Genomic DNA, 21419 nt, shown 5'->3' on the forward strand with positions numbered 1-21419 from the left:
CTCACTAAATTATCGTTCCATTAGCTTCCTTCTTCTCTTTGCCTTTTTGAGTCCTTAATTAATCAAGCACTACTCCTGGTGAAATAACTCACTAAATTATCGTTCCATTAGCTTCCTTCTTCTCTTTGCCTTTTTGAGTCCTTAATTAATCAAGCACTACTCCTGGTGAACTAACTCACTAAATTATCGTTCCATTAGCTTCCTTCTTCTCTTTGCCTTTTTGAGTCCTTAATTAATCAAGCACTACTCCTGGTGAAATAACTCACTAAATTATCGTTCCATTAGCTTCCTTCTCCTCAAACTGTTAGAATTTGGAATTCTCTCCCGGGTCCATAAGTTCAAGTGTAATATGTACAGACACTTTGCTGCTCAACTCCCAACATAGTATATCTGCAAATTTTGTCCCGAATAGTAGCCCCTTACATCCAAGTGGCACTATGCCATATTTGAGGTGAAAAAGTAATTAAAAATAAAAAAGTAATTCATAACAAAAATTCACGATGCAAACATGTGGTCAAAATTAAAATTCCAATTTGAAACTCGTCATCATTTTTATAATCATAATTTTGTATAGACTTATTTAATGGGAAGAAGCTATAGCTCATTGTCTTAGAATGAGTGCTTTATGCCAAACTGATGGTTGAATATGGTTAAATTTCTGCTTATTTTTGCATTAAATACTAATCCTTATTTATCCCTAACTGCATCAAACGGACATCATAATCGGCCTAGTTTTTTTCTGAGAAAAGTGTAACAAAGAGAATATAATATCAATAGTTTTAATATTGCAACATTTTTTTTATGAGGATATACAGTGTATTATGTATTAAACTTTGAAACTTAGATGTAGAACAGTTGAAGTATCAGGTTCAGTTAATTGGGGAAGGCCAAGGAAAACATGGAAGGAAAGAAGTAATAAGGATGGCCTTAAGAAAAAGAAGTATGAATAAAGATTTGGTCAAAGATAGGTTAAAAAGATAATTTAGTAAAGTCGTCCAAGACGTTAACATCCAAAACTTTAAACCGAATCTGATGATGACGAACAGTTAACTTTACTATAAATCCATTTGAAGACCATATAAGAAACTTTCCATGACATTAAAACAATCCATCTTTAAAAATTTATTATCTTTGCAAAATGTTTAAACTAAAATGCATATCATATTAAAGAGTAACGTAAAATGTTGACTTGTGGAAGTTTGAAATAAAAAAAAATGGTTGCTTTTTATCATTCTTAAGAGAATAAGGTCCAAATTAAAATTTGTCACATTTTTGTTGAATCCAAAAATATATATATATATATCTGAAGCTTTTTCAATGGAATTAACTTTCATTAATTATTTTCTTTATTATTCAATTATATTTTAGCTTCAGGACGGCAACCAGGGACTGCTACAAGACTCACCACAGCCATGGTAAGACAAGTTTTTTTTTTTTATTGTTGTTGTTTTTGTTACTGCTTTATTCACATTTTTAGCTATCTATACATATATATATATATAGAGAGAGAGGGGGTTACTATTTTTTTAGTACTTTTTATATACTCCCTAGATCATAATATCTACGATTTGCAAACGGACGTTGTCTCTACATTTATTTTCATCGACTTTATTAAAATTCCCTCTATTCCATCCTTTCGCATGTTTGTTCGTTTTTTTTTTTTCATATAAATAAAGCGAAACTAATCAAAGCTAACCCTAACTCGCCTGGCCTTCGTGGCACGTCTTGAAGCCAATCAGCTTCGATCAATGTTGGGAAAACCTTTCATATCAGACAATTACTATTCATTTAAGAGCTCCCCCTTTTTGGGGGGAGCTGATTTCCCCAACATCGTGAGAAGCAAATACGGCAGAAACTGGCTTGCAGCCAACGTTCATTTCTGCGCCTGTGTGTACTTATTTCTGTAAGTCAACTTTTTAATTGTTAAATTTGAACACTTTTCACTTCCTCTCGTCTCATAGCGTAGCGGTAAGATCTCAGCTTTTCTTTCACTTTCTTTTCTGTCTTTGTGTCACGGGTTCAAGCCTACCTGTCTGCTTACTAACACTTGTTTTTCTCCAAACACCCAGGCAATGCCGTGCACCTCCGCTAGTCTGTTATAATTCACAGTTTGTAGCTACTGTACTTTTCAGCCTTATCTTCTGTACCCTACTCTTCGTTCAATAAGTTCTAGGCTTGGCATAGCAATACACATAAATGATAACGCTTTGAATAATCACAGATTTCAATGGGGTTTTGTTAAAATCATCCCATTTTAAAAACCAAAGCAGTTTAAGCCCTTAAAATACCACCATTTTGTTCAGAAATATAATTTCAAATGAATTAATAAATAATAATATACATTATATATTTTTTTTGGAGTTTTAAGCAAATAAAGTGATAAAAATGTTAACATCATAAAATTACAATAAATCTTATCCCTGAGTGGCTTCCGGGCCTTGATAAGTGGTGACCACTGTGTAAAAAAAATTTTTTTTAAAAACGGCATTTTCAGTGAGGTTTTAAAGACCGCCCCTGATTTGTCAGTGCTTGTACTGCATTTCTATTAAGAATTTTGTCATGAAATTTGGAAACCATTCCAGAAAAGACGTCACTTTTAATAGTTTGGTGTGTCTGAAATTTTTTTTTTAACACGTTTTTTTTTTTTTACTGTGTTAAAAAAAGATTTCAACATGACAACTATTGAAGATTTTGAAAAAAAAATTTCTCCAGACACCCACTAGTAAATAAAACAATCTTTTTACTGTTTTTATCCATTAAAAATATAATTATGTTGTTTTCTCTTGTGGTAGCTAGCAATTTAAAATCATGATACCTGGAAAAAATCGTTTGTATTTTTGAGTTTCAATACAAAACTGTTTTGTAGTGTTAGTAATAGCATTAGAAGCAGCACGGCTGTAAACAGACGTTTTTTTTTTTTTTTGTTGATTTTTATTCTAGAACAATTTTTTTTGATAATTGAAAATATTAATATAAAAAATGTTCTTACTGTTAAAGCTATTCAGTTATCAGAATATATAATTGTTAAAGCAATCCCAATTTGCAATTTTTCTGGTCAAAGTTTTCAAAAATATTTTATGGTTTAAAACATGAGCTTTCTAAATGTATGACTTGTGTGCACTTTTATCCATTGCATTAGTTTTTGATAGTGAATTGAACAGTGTTTTGCTTTGAACAACTGAAAATGTGAAATTATTTTTTTTGTTTCACGTGTACGAGCAATACATCTTCCCCAATATATATTTTGTCATTTTCGTCTTTTTTTACAATTTTTTCAGTGGATTATTATTGAATGGACACTAATCTACCAAATTATTTTTAAAAGTTGCAAAAAAAACAATCAATATTTAAATATTTCTGAGGGTGCTCAGTTTCTAGTGAAATTAAGAAATAAAAAAAAAAACACTTTTAAACTGTAAAGTTGAAAAATGAAATGTGTCATTCGGTAGAAAAAAAGGAAATGAAATGTAACTAAAAATAAAAATCAAATTCATTTAAAATTTGTGAACGATTTTTCAGTTTAAGCATTTTTTTTTTTTTTTTTAATTAAATAGGCGGGCAAAAAATATTTTATACTTTTCTGAAACGTCACGTTTTCTGTTAGTGGCATCACTTGTTTTAGATAAAAACATTGTTTTTGTCTGTTTGTCTTAATTCTTGTTCAGTTTCACACCCTCATTTCCCTAAGTTTGCATTTTTAAAAGTAATTTGATGTTCAAAATCCAAGCCATAACATTTTCATATAAGCATCTAAAAAAAAGAAGTAGATCTTTCCTTAAAAATGCATATGATTTATCTCCCATAAAAGATGAAATGCTTAACTGCCCTAAAATGATAGAATGGCCTCAACATGGTGAATTATTTTACATTAAATTTATATGAAACTAACTCCCATTCTAAATTCTAAAATTGCTTTTGTTTTGTTTCTGTCAAGTTTTCAGGATGTTCATGCATAATTTCCCTTAGCCCTAATCCAAAGTCACAGTGGCAAGCCTCCACATCCTCCCATAATTGCACAAAGACCCTCTTAAAATCATACTCATCTTTTAAAAAAAAAACAGGATTTATCTCCTATAGAAAAAATGGTTAACTGCTCTAAATTGCTAGAATGTCCGAAAAAGAATAATTTTACATTAAATTCTAAAATGTTTGTTTATCTTTCATTAAAGTTTTTCATGATGTTCACACGTAATTGCCTAAAAAGGTAGAATCATATTTTGGAGAGATGGTCAGATGGGGGAGGGGGTAAAGGACGATGATAAGTTACAATAATGCCAAAGAAATATTGCAATATATTCATTATTAAACAGTCCTGGATTTCGATTCCAATTTTTTTGTACATAAAATGCATTACAATTCAACTTTGAGTTCTCTGACTTCTTTCCTGGCATTTTTAAGGAATTGCAGCATATTTATGTGCATTTGCTGCAGGTTATTTGGAAACCATGAATTTCCGGAGATTTTCAGTGGCATATTCAGATTCCTTGCACAAAAATACACTTATATGGCAAATTTCATTGCTTAACCTTGTGTTTTAACAAAGATATAACATTTTTACTGAAAAAGTAGTGCAAAAAATGTGACAAAATGCATGTGGTCTTAAAGAGGGGAAAATATTCAAACATGAAAGATCTTTCTGTATATGCCTTTATTGAAATATTGTAAGCTATTTCAATTTTTTCATGCGTATTGCTACTTGGCATATAGATAGAACCAAGAATAAAGAAAAATTAAAGTCTGTATGTTTTTTTTACGAGGGAGTTATCGTTTATCTAGGCCTGAAGACTACTCCAGGATAAGGGTTTGAATGTAAAGTGTTAATGTAGTAATCGTTACGTTATATGTACAGTGTTCCACAGATGGGCAGTTCTAAGAAAGAAGTTTTGTTCATGAAATCTGAATTTACATTTAGGCACAGATAAATAGTGGGGAAAAATTGTTGATAGTGATTGTAGCTAGTCGAGTGTTTTTTGTGAAAGTTTGGCAAGGAGGGACCATGGATTGTTTTTTTTTTATGAAGCTGTAGAATTTCTTCAACAATGGACAATTAAAGTTTTATTCTTTGTCTCCTTTTTGTTTTGTTTTTTGCGTTGACTCAAATAATCAGTAATGCCTCAATGTGGTACATATGCACAGCTTGCTTTCTACAAATGAAATTAGATGTTCTTTAAATGGTTTAGTTCATGATCATTTGATTTGCATACGAATGTCGAGAATTCATGTTTCGTGTAACCATTAAGAATAAAATTCTCTGCACATGGTTATTTTGTTTTTTCTATTTAGACTGGAGGCAAAATTTAAAAAATTCATGGGAGTAAGGAATGTTAGGTGTCAGCATTTTGCGAGGACCCAAAATTCACAGCCACATTAAACGAATCGATGTTTACCCCAGATAACCAGGTGTGCGACGAAGCTTCTGCTCAAGATATGGCTTGGTTTCTTTCTCATATCCATGGATCGAACAGTGATGATGTTTCTGTGTGGATAGGGTTCAACCAACTCACAACTCAAGACAAACATGAGCTCTGCACTATCAGATATTTGCCTCTACTCAATGCCCCAGCTCACAAAGAAAACCCGCTGTGGGCAGTTATGATGCGATGTTTGAGAATTGCTTGCATTATAAATCTTGGTCAATTTGCCATCACTGTGGACCAACGCAAAGCCAAGGAAATACAGTGGGCGAACAGTGATGAATGCAAAACAATATTCTTGCGATTTGGGGGTTTTCGCATTGCCAAGAACTTCATGTGTGTCATTGGAAAACACTTTGCAGACTCTGGTCTCTTTGAAGTATGGACCAAAAGTGCCGTCTTTGGTCAGAGCATGGCTCAGAACAACATGCAGGCCAAATCATACAACAGAGCCATTCAAGCAGACAAGCTCACATTTGAAGCTGTTTGGAAAATCCTCTGACCAACATTCATCGAATGGGCAAAGGACCACCAAATAGACAAAGATGTCCTCCATACATTATCAGTCCATATCATAGAATCTTTGGAGGCACATGACGAACTAGATGTGACTAGCAACAACGTCAATGCACTGGAGGATGCACTTGTTTAGTCCAGAATCATCAGATTGTTGGAGGACTCCCAAGAAACACAACCACCGACGTCCAGATTTTGGGTGATGTAAATCAAGATGGTTTTCATCTTACTGCAGTTTCGGCATGCACAGAGAACAGGAACTGGAACATGCATGAATCGTCCTTTGCTAAAATGTTACCCGGATTTACTCAATATGACCATGTCAATTAAACCTACTGGGGAGCAGTGTACCTTGCTGATTGCATGATCCTAGAAACCAGCCATCCTGACATCCACCAAGAGTTCATGAATGGAAATTTTGTGGTCAAGATGACAAACAACACATTAAATCAGCTGTCTACGGATCAAGCCTTGAAGCACATCAACAAAGTCGGCAAAGTTGCAGGTGGCTTTGTGAGAATAACAAAATCAGAAGGAGCAAAAGATGAGTGGTGTCTCACATTCAATGAACGAAGCAGAATTGTCAATGAGACGATGCACACTGCAGATGGAGTCTTTCATATGTGAAAGTAGCTGGATTCCAAGAATAGAACAGGACAATGATGATGTTCAGAAAATTGTCAATAAATTGAAGAGATATGGCATTTTTCAACACCAAACTCCAAGTGTTAGTCTGGCTACTCAAGATGTAGCTTCTCCTCAAATTACAGAATCTTTTCTGACAGCACATGCACAAGGACAAGAGAAATTGTGGGATTTTGTGGCTTCACGTCTCAAGAAAGATGTTGGACTTCATGAAAAGCTCCAACAGTCGAAAAGCCCAACCCTGAAAAATATAAGTCCAGAGCAAAAATCTGGCTCTCAAGCAAAAGACGATCAAAGTAGACCAAAACCTCTTCCAATGCTTGGTCGTGTCCAAAGAAGCTGGACATGACGTTAACCTGAAGAAAATCCTTAACTATGAATTTTCGCCAGTTCCACTTTCACTTACAGCCACCTCTGGAATAATACGATCCACAAATAAAGCAACTTTGGGCAACATTCTCCAGAAAAGCACAACTGTAGAGAAACAACTGCCAATAACAAACTTGAAAACTTGTGTGATCATCGATGGGAAGGCACTTGTTCGAGCAATTGGAAAGCCTGCAAATACCTACAATTTTGGATAACTTGCTAACTACCTCAGTCTTCAGTCACTTCAGTCAGTTGTACTCCAGAGTCAGTGTTGTATTTGATCGGTATGAAGCACATATCATCAAGAATACCACTTGGATTTCACAGACAGGAAAAGCCAGCACATACATCGCAAAGTGGATAACTAGGACGTGCTTGTAGATAACAAAGTGGATAACAGGGACATATCTGTCAACTGGAGACAGTTTATTGACCTCCCAGAGAACAAACAAGATTTGGAACACTTCTTGAGCATGGAGCTGGTACGTCAAGCAAAGTCAACACAAGGACATATATTATTTAATTGGAATTCATTATTGAAATGAGTATTATTAATTTTTATTTTATTGCGGACTATTATCCTCATCTTTTCTTGGTTGTTTCACAATATTTTGACCAACTATTCCTCTGGCCTTCGTAAGGTGGTAACCGCAACGGGATAGGAACTCTGAATCTCCTGACTGCATCCAATGCAATTACTGCCTTCCATAATTGTTTGCCAAAATGTGGTGAAACGACAACAACTACGGAAGACAGGAATTGCAGTGGATGCAGTCGGGAGATTCAGAGTTCCTATCCTGTCACAGTTACCATTTGACGAAGGCCAGAGGAATAGTTGGTCAAAACGTCGTGAAACAATGAAGGAAAGATAAGGATAATAGTCTGCTATAAAGTAAAAATCAACGCAAGGACATCGCAAAGTTGTGAGCTGATGTATCTACCACTAGTCTCCCCCTCTTAGACAGGGTCCAAAAAAGTTTCCAATCTAATAGGTTCCACACTATCAGTCAATCTCCAACCTCTGTACCATCGCCACAATACTTTAATGGAAAGTGCTCTGATGAACTCATAGCACTTGTGTCTCCTCAAAATAAATACTCTTGACTAACCCGACAACAGCATAATCCCACCTCTTCAATGCCACAAAGTCTTTTGTTCTAATAGTTTTTTTTCCCCTCAAAGTGCTAGACTTTGAAATTCTCTCCCTGTTCCCTGCTTCCCTGTACTTTGACTGTACTAACATGCAGAAATTTAAATGCAATGTGAACAGATATCTTGCTGCTCTACTCGTCACAGTCCCCTGTTACACATGATCCTAAATAGTAGTCCTTATGCATGAGTGGCAGTATGCTTTGTTTGTGGTGAAAAGGAGTAAAAATAAAAAGAAACAATAAGGATGTATACTTCTAGGAAAGAAACTTTGTTCATGGAATTTTCATTTAGTTTTATGCACATCGAGTAAAGGAAAATTGACAGTTGTAGCTAAACGGGTGTTTGTTGTGAATATTTTCTGCCGGAGGCAGGCATAGATTGAAGTTCAGCAGAGCACCTAGCACATCATCATTCTTTTAATAAAAAAAAAAAAAAAAAAAACTGGTAATACCCAGTGTGGTATTAGCCCTTTGCGAGCTATTCCAGCTTCCAAAAGAGGAAGTTTATAAGGAACAGGAAATTCCAAAGCGGTCAATAACTGCATGTATATTGCAGTCATGGAAAGATGACATACAGTGTCTAGCATTCCCGAATGGTATTAGCCAGGCTCTATATTGCTTACCTTTAGTGATCTAACGAGAACCAGTTTTTCAACGTTATTATACAACCTCTATACCTATAAAGCTGTGTTTTTCTCTCTCTGACATTAATATTAAAAGCCTACTTTTTCTATTTAAAAAATTATATAAAACAACTTATATACTCAGTCATGGATATGTGAGCGACTACATGAAGGTAAACTACTTTGTATATTTAAAAAACAAACATTAATTATTTATTTTTATGGTTTCTTAAAAAATAATTGATATCATTTCACTATTACGTTGAATTCTTTTTATACAGTTTCTACATTCTGCATAATTGCGTAGAATTTATGATGAAAACTTCTTGCACCCAGAAATATATATATATATATATATATATATATATAATGACTTTGTTAGTGTGTGTGCAAAAAGTCTCTCCCAAATGCCTTTCTGAATATTTGGTCAACAAAGTTGAAATATGATACATTAAGTATGTAGACCTGCAGCACACTTTCGATTTGGTTTTTAGTAAAATAACTGTTAATGAGTCAAAATTGAAAAAAAAAAAAAATTGGCTTTGGCTTGGCATAAGTTGACGTTATCATTCTTCTTTTTTTTTCTGCGCCTGCGCGAATTAAAAGTTATAGGTTAAACAACACTATATTTTTAGTTTTTGTATATGTATGGATTTATGTCATATGCTAATGGATATAGCTGGAGAGCTATATGTTTTGGTTTCGATTCTAGCTGATGGTATACAAGTCATTCTTTTATTTTAGTTTTGAAATTACCACTATATGATAATGGATATAGAATTGGCTTTATAATAAGAAATCTGTATGAATTAAATATATAATATTTATGCAGATTTTACGACCGGGCAATGCCTGGTGGCCTGCTTGTAATTAATACAAGAATGTGTCTATTTATTTCTGTAGTGTAACTTTTCATTTCTAAGTCTGCTGATCTACCATATTTATGTTCGAATATTGATTTGCGGCAGCTGCTAGTTGGCATAATTAAGTCGAGAGAGTTATGAGATTGCAAAGACAGAACTCTTTGAATGCATTCTTCAGATCTTGACATTTTGAAATAATAAGTCAAATGATTCAATAGGGGACACCCACTTAAAAGCCACGTTCCGTGCAGACTTCCCCTTCAGACCGTTCATATAACTATGCATTTAGAATAAAAACAAGGCCATCCAACCCTGGTAAAGATGCATCCAGTTAAAAATTGGGTAATTATGCTGAATAAGGACTCTGCTATTGTTGGAATTTTTCAGGCAGTTTACGTAAAACGCCAGAAGGTGCCAGGCAAAAGTTTTGTCTCGTTTTCTTTTTTTACATTTAAAAGTTGGTCAATTTTTTCAGTGAAATATGTTCTTTCTTTTATGGGAATAATTTAATGAAAAATTAATTGAAAAAATAAAAACAATATTATTTTTGCTGTTAAAAAAAGTACAATGAATAATTATTGAGCAATTTTTACAAAACATTTAGAAAATTAAAATCTCAGAAAAAAAAAACTAATTGTAAGACAAGTTTCATGAATAACCTTTTTTCTTTGATTAACAAACAACCAATAGCAAATAATTTTTTTATGATTTTTTTATTTCTGTTTTTTTATTTTTTTCAAATGAAGATTTTTTTTTTTTCAGATGAAAATTTTTTTTAAATAAAGACTTTTTTTTTTTTCAAATAAAGATTTTTTTTTTTCAAATGAAAATATTTTTTTTTTCAAATAAAGATTTTTTTTCCAAATAAAGATTTTGTATTTTTTTTTTTTTTCAAATGAATATTTTTTAAAATTTTCAGATGAAGATTTTTTTTTTCCAAATAAAGATTTTTTTATAAATGGAGATTTTTTTTTTTTTTTTTTTTTTTTTTTTTCAAATGAAGATTTTTTTCCTAATATAAAAATGATAGCAAATAAATGCTTTCTTCAATGGTTTTGGCTGTTGGAATTTCATTGACCCATCATCTTTTGGCATATCATGTAAACCAGCCGGAAAATTCTTATGATAGCACAATCCTTTATCTGCATACACATCAAAACTTAAATTCAAAACAAATATTTTTTTTTTTTATACAGTGATCACCACTTATCAAGGCCCGGAAGCCACTCAGGGATAAGGGTTATTGCAAGTACATTACGTTAGTGTGGAGATTTGATGAAGTGTTTAATTAAGGGGGCGGTTCATTAGGAATTTGTTAACATTGGACTTGAAGACATCCAAGTTGTAGTCCGGAGGGAAGCAGGCAGACGGAACAGAGTTCCACAGGTGTGCAGTTCTAAGAAAGAAGCTTTGTTCATGGAATCCGCGTTTTGATTTAGGCACAGATATAGAGTGGGGGAAATTTTTCACAGTGGATTCAGCTAGACGGGTGTTTTTAGTGAAAGATTGGCAAGGGGGGACGAGAGATTGGAGTTCAGACGAGCACCTGCCATGGAAATAACGATAAAACAAGGATAGGCTCGCAACGTCTCTTCTGTGGGAGAGAGGCTGCAGGGTAGAGAAAAGGGCATCCCCCACTAAGCCACGAAGTCTATTTTGTACTCTGTCAAGGCAGGATAGGCTGTTTTTAGCAGCTCCTGCCCAGATATGGCAACAGAAGAAGTTTGTCAAAACACGGGGCCTCACTCAGACGAGAGCCATCCATCACAATTGATGCCAGATGGGGATCAGAGCGTTGATGATGTAAGGATAGGAGTTTGGTTTTGGATGCATTAAAGGTAACCAGCCACATCTTCCCCCACTGAACCACGCGCTCGAGATCAGAGGAGAGAGAATCAGAGAACTTTGTCATTTACAGCCTTTGATGTGTTGCCGTAGATGGTCGTGTCATCAGCATAGATGTCAACGAATGATTTAAGTATGTGTTTAGGGAGGTCATTGATGTAGATCAGGAAGAGAGTTGAGCCCAGGATTGACCCCTGAGGGACTCCAGCATTTATATTGCAGGCCTCCGATTTTTGTCCATCTACCACTACTCTTATGAGCCTATCAGAGAGAAATGATTTAATGATTGAGAAAACATATCCAGTTATACCGTAGCTGGAAATCTTGTGAAGTAGACCCTTATGCCATACCTTGTCGAAGGCCTTTGATATGTCAAGAGCAATTGCCCTAGAAAGGAAGCCTTTGTCAAGAGATTCACTAATCCTGTGGGATATAACCATCAGCACATCTGCGGTAGATCTTGCAGAGCGGAAACCATATTGTGTGTCACTAAGAAGGTTATTCCTGCTGAGGTGGTTGACTATTTCTCTATTTAATATGGATTCCAGCAACTTACTCATAACACACAGGAGACTTATTGGTCTGTACTGAGAGGGAGATGACTTATCACCTGAATTCTTAAATACAGGGCAAACTGATGAGGTCTTCCAGGGAGTCGGAAAGCACTTCTCTTTAAGGCAGCGCTTAAATAGTTTTGTAAGTATGGGAGCAAGTTCTGGTTGAAGCTTTTTTAACACTATAATTGGGATGCCATCAGGGCCAGTTGCTTTACTGGAATCTAGGTTCTTGATTAGCTTGGCGACCTCATGCACAGATATTTGTATGTTACCTAGCTTGTTCTGTGTTATAGGAGGAAATATGGGAAGTTGATGGCCTTCGTCGCTTAGGGTAGAATTAGCTGCAAAGTTCTTTCATAGGATGAAAATATTACATTAAACCATAGTATTTATCATCATATTTTTAATTTCTGTTGACAATGTTGTACATCAAAATGAGATTCCCTCGTATTGTCTGGCTTAGAGCGATAGAACTGCAATCAAGAGGAGCTAAAATCTATTTCTGTTTCAGAGTTACTTCTTTTCTTTTTTTTTACGTGTGTTATGTGTGTTTTTGTGTGGAGATTCAAGAACAAGACAAGACAGATGCTGGCAGATACAAACAAGATTAATGTTAGATTCAAGTAAATGAAAATGGAAATATGCTTCTTCTGTCTGTGATAGTTGTGACACACAAACTCAAGTAATAGTGGACTAAGACTGATTGATGTAATTTGTATCATTGTGTGCGTGTGTTGCTTCTTTGTAAATAAAACGTCTACATCATGTCAACTGTGAGTATACTTTTTTTCTTACATTACTTCCTGTCATTTCTGTGCTACACACATTCGCCTTTTGCAAGGTATTAATAGTTATGAATGCTACCTTAAGTTAAAAATCTGGTATGAGTAACACAGCAGGAGGAAACATTTTATATCTTTCTAGTCAAACATGTGCCCATAAAATAATGAATGAGTATATAAAATGAGTGATAAGGGTTTCTAAAAACTCTAACCCTTACTACCCAACGTTGACTTTAAGATGTCTGACAATAGAAATCATTAATGATACACAAGAGATTTGCTTGGTATGTGTACAAATAGAGCCAGTAAAGAAAGACTTTGATGTTTGTAAAGTTGTGTTAAACGACTATACTTTCAATCTGCGATGCCTCATGGTGAAAATGCTACCTATTGGGTTTTTAGTAGTGCTAGGACAATTACTCAGGAATCAGAAGAATTAGTACTTTTTGAGGTATCAGAATCCTAAAAATTTGAATCTTATTTCAATACCAAAAACGATTCTTTTAAATTTTTTCCTTAACATAAAAAAAAATGAAAACTTTTTTTTTTTTTTTTTTTTTTTTTTTTTAAATTAAAAATTGTTTATTTATAACATAAGACTAAGGGCTGCAGAAGGGTTATAAATTTCATTTATACATTTGGCATCGATTCACAGAGTTTAATTTGGTTCTTTTATTGGTCATTAGTCATTTGAATATTTTAAAAAGCATCAAATCCCTAATTTAATATTTAGAAATTTTAAGCGAATTAGAATCTGTACTTTTATCAGGATCAGGAATTTAGAACAAAATCGGTAATCGTGTCGGAATCAGGAATTTAGAACAGAATCAATAATCGTGTCAGAATCGAAAAAATGTTTGAATCGTTCCACCACTAGCTTTTAGGTTTATATTGTTTCCTCTCTCTTTTCTATTTGCATAAATCTGCTACCAAAGGTGCTTAAGTTTTTGTTATGTATCTATATAATTTTATATGCTAACATGTCACACAATAGTTTTCAATAGTAACGTTTTAATGGTGCTATTATACTTATTAACCCATTAAAAACGGGTTGGGATTAAGTGCTTTATGCCAAACTGATGGTTGAAGTTGTGCTCATTTTTTTCTAATTAATACTCATACTTAGTAATCCCTAAATGTTCATAAAATGGATACCATAATACTTAGTTCACTGCACTTCATCATAACAAAGGTCAGTACCAAAATTTTAGCTGCACAGTAATATATAAATAATTACTATTATTATTTTTAATATCTACAGTGTTTCATCCTTTCGGGAATCATCAGTGCAGGGAATCATGATTACTGTCGGTTGGGAGATTCAAACCCAGCCACGAAGCCATTTTTGACTCCATTAGCAAGAAACAAACTGCTCAGCCAATGTTAAGTGTGGCGAGAAATATAGTTGAAATTAATATTTATATAAAACGTAAATGTCATTCAAGACAGTCGAAAGTGATCTTATTATTTTAACATCATGATCTGCGCATGTGGGCTTAAGTGGCCAACATTTCATTTCAACTTAAAGTGCTTGACAATAAGAACTGAGTTCTTATTTTAAAATTTTATACACACGCACACTGAATTGTGTCTATGTTCAGTTATTGGGGAAGTGATATTTGGATCAGATCCACTTGAGTCATGAATTTAATAACTGTTTTGTTTTTAAATCTTCAAAATTGTTATATGGTAAACAGCTGATAATTCCTATATTCTATTTCATAATTTAAGTTAAGGTTCCTTGTTTATGTTTCATTGTTATATCATAGAATGTGCTTTTTTTATTTATGAATTTTCCAGTCTGTTATATGTTGAATTAAGTTATCATCCTTAGAAATTTAAACTGCAAAAGCTTCTTTGGATGATCTGATTGGAATGTTTAATATTTTCTTTGTCTATTGTTTCAACATTGACCGATATCCTCTCACATTTTTCTTGGTCAAATTAAGCATTCCGTTAGACAATGGTGTAAAGTTAAAAATCGGGTTCATAAAAAGGAACACCAAAATGAGAAATCGAGTTGGTTTGTTTTCCATTGACCAAAAACCAAGTGTCTTGCCGACAACTCTACCGCCCCCGTATCTTTTTTGACTATCAAAGACTTTCCACCAGTCAACCATATTCTCCCCGTATCTCTGGTATTCAACTTTATTTTAACCAAGTTTTTTTTTTCACATATTATTGTAACACTAATCTTGTTATTGTTGTTGATCGGCTTTTCTTTTTGAAGTTGCTTTATCCGTTTGGTAACCCCAACTACAAGCATTGAACATTCTTTTAACCGAATCACATCAGGTCTTCTTTTGTGAAACTATTCTGACACAACATCACAACATGGGGCATGAAGGAAGGTTTGAAGGGTCAAAACCTTATGTGGTAGTCATGAAACCACAACCACTCCAGTATCATGGCAAAATTAGGACCGCATCTGGTGCCGTGACCAGGATGCTTCTTGACCAAGTTAACCTGCCACAGGTCCCTTATATTGTCATATTCATGCTGTGACCAGAATATTTCTTGACCAAGTAAACCCACCACGGATTGATATATATTGTCATACATGTGCATGCAAGTATTATGTTTTTTCTAAACAGTTCACTTCTTGTAAGTAAAAAAAATACTTGAGCTGAGATCGAAACCAAAACCTAAACACAGTGAGTCAAGATGATAACCATTAGGCCAGCTTGACATAATCTTTAAAAGGTGTTTTCAAACCTATTTATTCTTAACGTAAGGAATCTGTAATGAGAACGATTTACGCATGCACATTCATGAAACAGCAAATAGATAAATGATGACCCACTTATACCAATTTTGACCCCTTTGCGGCCTTTTTTTTTTTGCCTGATGTAAACTGATTAAAAAGTTTTCCACATGTTTGAATACCCTATATACCAAATTTCAAGTCTGTAGATCAAAAATTCATTGAGTATATAGGTTGAGAACGGTCCTTTCACTCATACACACACACATTCTTACCTTTTATATAGATTTTTAGCACTTTACACCAAGTGGCTTCAAGCATTGTCTAGAGCAATTTCCATTACAAAAATCGTCTGACGTGCCCATACCAGGGAAAGTCCAGAATGTGCTTATCCTAGTGCGTTGACTTTTCAAAACCACAACTAACCTTATGTTTAGCCTACTATAGAAAAGGTAAAAACAAAAGAAAACTATTTTTCATCTGTTTATTTTACTTATATTTTAATCGTACAGCATTATTAAAAATACGTATATAAACTTCAGTAGTAGTAGTAATATTAGCAGCAAACAAAATTTAAGAAGTTTCCATTCATCCTTTTCGAATTGCTTGCAAGAGACGAATATTCAAATATTTCCTCTTTCTTTTTTGCCTTCTTTTGATTCAAACATAAAAATATTAGGTAGGAAAAGAGAGACGGGGGGGGGGGAGCCATTTCGTTTTCTGTTTATAGTGAAGTCTTGTCTTATTACTTAGCACCAAATGTACCATCCCTCCAAAGACCCACCTCATCTCTTTGTCAGTAAGAATAAAATCAATATTAGTTTGTTTTTTCTTTTCTTTTGAGTAAGGTGTCGAGACACTAATATTAGTCCGATTCTACCACGAAGAACAATGCGTTATTTTTTTTTAAAGCTGAATGGTAGGGCGTTTCGTACCTGCTACTTTACTTTCACGCAATGTTGTGAGTATTTGCTTTAAACTTGCTGCTTAGTCTCTTCTGCTTTTCTATTTCGTTCATCTTGATCACTTGCAAGTCTTCCATCTCCTTAACATTTTATTTTTCGAACAATCCTGTCTCATTTGCAGCACTACACCCCACAACACATTTGAACGGTTGGAAGGAGGAGAGTCTCTCAGATTTTCCATCGTAATACAGGCACAAGAGAGAGAGTTGAAGAAGAGCAAATTCCTGCAAGGAAGATGCTATTAAATTCTAATGTGATTCTGTCTTGTATTTTCCCCTGCTTCAATAACTATTACACGTTTACCTATAATGTAATATAAAATATGTTTCAATAACTATTACACGTTTACCTATGTAATATAAAATATGTTTCAGTAACTATTGCACGTTTACCTATGTACTAGCGAGGGATGCCCGGCTTTGTCCGGGCGTAAAATACATTTAAATATATTTTAATTTGTCCAGATTATATTTATATTATATTTTATATTATATTTATATTATATTTTATATTATATTTATATTATATTTATATTATAGAGTCGTGATTTCAAAGATTTTTTTAAAGTATTTGGGTGCCAATCCGTTAGAATCAAAACCGAAACTATAGCATTCAAAGCTGTTGACGTTACCACTGTACCAACGTAACACGCATATGAACTGATTAAGAATAAACTAAGATAAATGTACAAAATGTATAACGATTTTTTTTTCATTTTTGGTCTATTTTTGACCCCTTAAAACTATTTTACCCGGCCAAAAATCCATAAAAGAATAGTCCATCAAATATCCAATCATTCGAGGCCCCTAGTCCCACTCTGCGACTTTTTCCTTTTTGGAGGAGATAGTTTGAAAATATGGAGACAGACAGACATATTTGCTTTTATATATTAGACAATAAAATATGGCATAATCATGTTGACACACCACGTCTCGTTAGATCACCAAAGTTAAGCAATGTCCATCCTAGTCAGCAACGGGCTGCATAGAAAAGCTGCAAATGCTCACATTCTGAGATTGCATAAAAGTAAAGCAGCACGTCCAAAACCATTCAGCTTAAGAAATGCATTGTTCTTCATGGTAGAATCAGACTATTATTAATGGTAATTGCTCTGACGAACTATAAGCCCTTGTACTCCCGCAGCGTAAATACCCGACAAGCAGCAAAGTCCCAGCCCTACAGAGTAGAGATCCCTAGCCTTCTACTCTAATAGTTTCGTCTCTAGGACTGCTAGACTTTGGAATTCCCTTCCAGGTTCCTGCTTCCCCAACTGTACTGACATGCAGAAGTTCAAGTGTAATGTAAACAGACATCTTACTGCTCAACTCCCTACCTTGCAACTTATGTCCCAAATAGTAGGCCCTGCCTTGTTTGGGGTGAAAATGTAATAGATACTTTTTTTTTTCAAGTCAACAATACCAAGCACTGTCTGTAGGAGGACATCAACACCTTTCTGCAAGAGCCGCAAAAGCATAACATTGTCATTTCCTCTAACTGGGATATACATGTGATTGGGGATAGCTTATGAATTTGATATTCTCTAGACACTTTCTCCTTTGGAGGAAGCCAGTTCAACCCACCTAGGGTGAATGTCAGTAGAATATTAAAGTATATTTTCATGGCATTTTGAAGCAAAATGCTTCTCATCAGAAGAGGAAGGCCAGAATTATACAAATGCAAATATAGCAAAAAACTTGTTTAAAGACATTTAAATATGCAATGAGAATGAAGGAATAGAATTACTATTTTATCCTGTTTTTCTTCATTCTCATTTCATTGCATTCTGAAGCTTTTAGTTTTAGTCTAGAAATATTAGCAGTAAAATGCAAGGGACTTTTATCACTGCTTTCAATGCTGATCGGTTCAATTGTTTCTTTTTTCTTGGTTTTGACTCATTCTTTTTTTATCTCTCATTCTTTTTTTTATCTCCTATTCTTTTTTTTTAATCTCCTATTCTTTTTTTTAATCTCCTATTCTTTTTTTTTAATCTCCTATTCTTTTTTTTAATCTCCTATTCTTTTTTTTAATCTCCTATTCTTTTTTTTTAATCTCCTATTCTTTTTTTTAATCTCCTATTCTTTTTTTTTTAATCTCCTATTCTTTTTTTTTTAATCTCCTATTCTTTTTTTTTAATCTCCTATTCTTTTTTTTTAATCTCCTATTCTTTTTTTTAATCTCCTATTCTTTTTTTTAATCTCCTATTCTTTTTTTTAATCTCCTATTCTTTTTTTTAATCTCCTATTCTTTTTTTTATTTTTAAGTTTTTAAATTGTTTTTCTTTCATGCCGACCAAGTTTTTTTTTTGTGTGTGTGTTTTTTGATCGTCATTTGTTCTTCTTCATACAAATCTATCTTCTCCTTTGGTATAAGTTGGAATTCTTTTCTCGAAATTCATTTACTGATTCGGACAAAATGTTTTCCAATGCTTATTTCATTCCATTAAGCGTTAAAACTTATCTAATTAATTCAACTCAATTTGAGTACATGTGACTGGATCATCCTTTTGCATATTATATCATCATACATAAACAGGAGCACTATATATCAGCATCTTCATAGATTCTCACTAATATTCAAATTGATGCGTGTATCAGCATTGGATTCTCGTTAACATTCAATATAAATTATTTTTCCACTACATCGCCACATTTCCAGCCAATTTTTCTGTTTCTTCATATCAACCAATCAAGTGTTCTTCATATTTGCTGTTTATTTCGTTTATAATGAAATAATAGATTGAACCACTTTAAGTCCCACAGAATTTATGCCTACTCTTGATTATTGACACCTTGCTCGGTTTTTATGCCCATAGATTAGCAGCTGATGATTATTAAATGGATTTATAGTGTCATCCATCTGAGTTAAACAGAAAAATTGGAGATTTCTGATTTCTGTTCATCTCAGGACAGATGAATCTTTGGACCCCAAGTTGATGAACAGTTTGTGTTCAGTTGGAAGCAATATTTTGTGAAGCTATGTGCTCTCCCATCAGCAGCAATCGACAACCCCAATGCTGCTGGGTGCTGTGGCTCTCTTCTTTCTCTTCTCGTTATTGTTCTGCAAGCATGAAAATAAAACGTTGGATGACCAGTTCCTTTATGTATCTGCTAAAACTGCCTAATATTCAAGCAACCAACTGTTGTTAGTTGTCGTCATCTATAAACCATTGTCCACTCCAAAACTGTCAATAAACTAATTCTAAATATATTGACTGTTTATGTGAAATCATAGCAACACTTTGATTAACTATCCTATGTCAGATATCCTTTGTGTGCCTTGGTGAACCACATTCCGTCATTGTATTTCTATTAACATCACTTTCGATCTGTTAATTATTTATTTCTTCTTTCTGTTATAGTTTTTTTCTATTTTTCTGTATATCACTTCATAACAATTTAAGGTAATCATCCATAGCATCACATTTTATCCTGATCACATTTTATCCTGATCACAAGCCACTCACTGGAGAAACCAAGTATCATTGTAACTTTTCAAAATCAAATGTTGTTACTTGTGTTCAAATTCAAAGTAATTTTATTTGGAAGTAAAATCCATTCTGTACAGCCGTGTTCGAAATCAGATGATGAACACTCCAGCCAGTGTGGATATCAAGTGTTACATATTAAGGATGCTACGTCAGTGACAGTTAATTAGTGTGAATTTTGACCAGAGTCACACTTAGTGCATATGTGAAATAGATTATTCCCAGGATTGAATGAAAGACCGCATACAGTTTAGGCAAGGTGGCAGAGGTCAATGGCATAGACAAAAATTGTTTACCAAATTAAGACAAAAAAAAGGTCTTCTACAGAATAGGGACCGCATTATCATCGGCATATTTCTGGGCAGTTTACGTAAACTGCTAAAAGGTGCCGAAACACTTTGCCAACGAAATCGCAGCAATTGGCAAATTGTAACTTTTGATTATTAAATTTTGTTAAGTTTTTGTTTATGCACTTGTTAGTTATTTTTGTTTTTTCTTTGAAATTGTTAAGTCAAAGTGAAGAATAGTTAAAAAGTCTCCATATTAAAAATAGCTTTCTAAATAATATTGTTTCAACATGATCTGTAAACTGCACAAGTACCTTTTTAAATATCCCCCGCACCCCAAAAAAAAAAAAAAATCGATTTTATGCAGACTTTATTTGTAAATGCACTTTGGAGGTGTATTTAATGTAATATATATGTAGGTAGTCTCTCATATACACAGGCAAAAAAATGTGCACTAACCTTAAGTTCCGGTGGCTACACTTTTAACTCTGTCTAGTGGTGGACCCTTCAAAAATGCAACCAGACAGTCACTCGTCACTGGAACTATTGCTGTGATACTCAGGGCACACAAAATGCACATGACCTGAAGTCTATATGCCAATAACTTTTGGACTCCTGTTGGCCGTTCGTTGGTTCAATGTCGTGTTTCTTTCTGTAGATGCTCTGGTGTCGCTGATATATAACTTTTTTCAGTGTAATCTATGTTGGTTATGGTATCAGTGCTGTAATTAATAGGGTTTTCAAATCAAAGCAATTTAATAATAGCTCAGAGATCATTTTTTTATAAACGAGAATAATTATTCAAAAGATAATCAGGGTAAACTTTATGCAAAAGAAAGTTAATTCTTTGGCTTCATAATGGCTTTGTAATGTAGGATGTTTTTAACTAAGGTTTGTTTAGACAGCCTCTTTGTCAAGAGCAATAGCTTTTCAACCTTGCTCTTTTGGGAATGTTTCTGTCCTTAGGGCGGAAGCCCAAGGCGATGCATACTCTTCAATACCAGCCAGCAAAATCCTTATCTCTGAAAACAATGTTTTTTTGTTTTTTTTATTGAACCGTAATTTCAACCGCCATCTCTTTGTGATCATTATTTCCTCCTCTATCATTTGAAGGTTACCCTTTTCCTTCTCTAGCATTTTTCCTTTTTCTTTTCTTTCTCTATCTTAAACCATGTTTCTCTTTAATTCTCTTTTCCCTCTTTCTTTCTTTCTTT

At 33.9% G+C, this 21419-nt stretch overlaps 1 protein-coding gene across 1 annotated transcript in view; it reads left to right on the forward strand.

Moving 5' to 3' along the window:
* The window catches only part of LOC145296649 (intraflagellar transport protein 74 homolog), a 229213-nt gene that overhangs the window by 21806 nt on the left and 185988 nt on the right, over window positions 1–21419 (forward strand). The window contains exon 3 of the mRNA XM_080142582.1: window positions 1369–1415. Within this exon, the coding sequence (XP_079998708.1) occupies window positions 1369–1415 (47 nt within the window). The remainder of the gene's footprint in view (window positions 1–1368; window positions 1416–21419) is intronic.

Source organism: Euprymna scolopes, chromosome 17 (genome assembly GCF_053919585.1).
Source record: "Euprymna scolopes isolate OS-2025 chromosome 17, ASM5391958v1, whole genome shotgun sequence".
NCBI lineage: Eukaryota > Metazoa > Mollusca > Cephalopoda > Sepiida > Sepiolidae > Euprymna > Euprymna scolopes.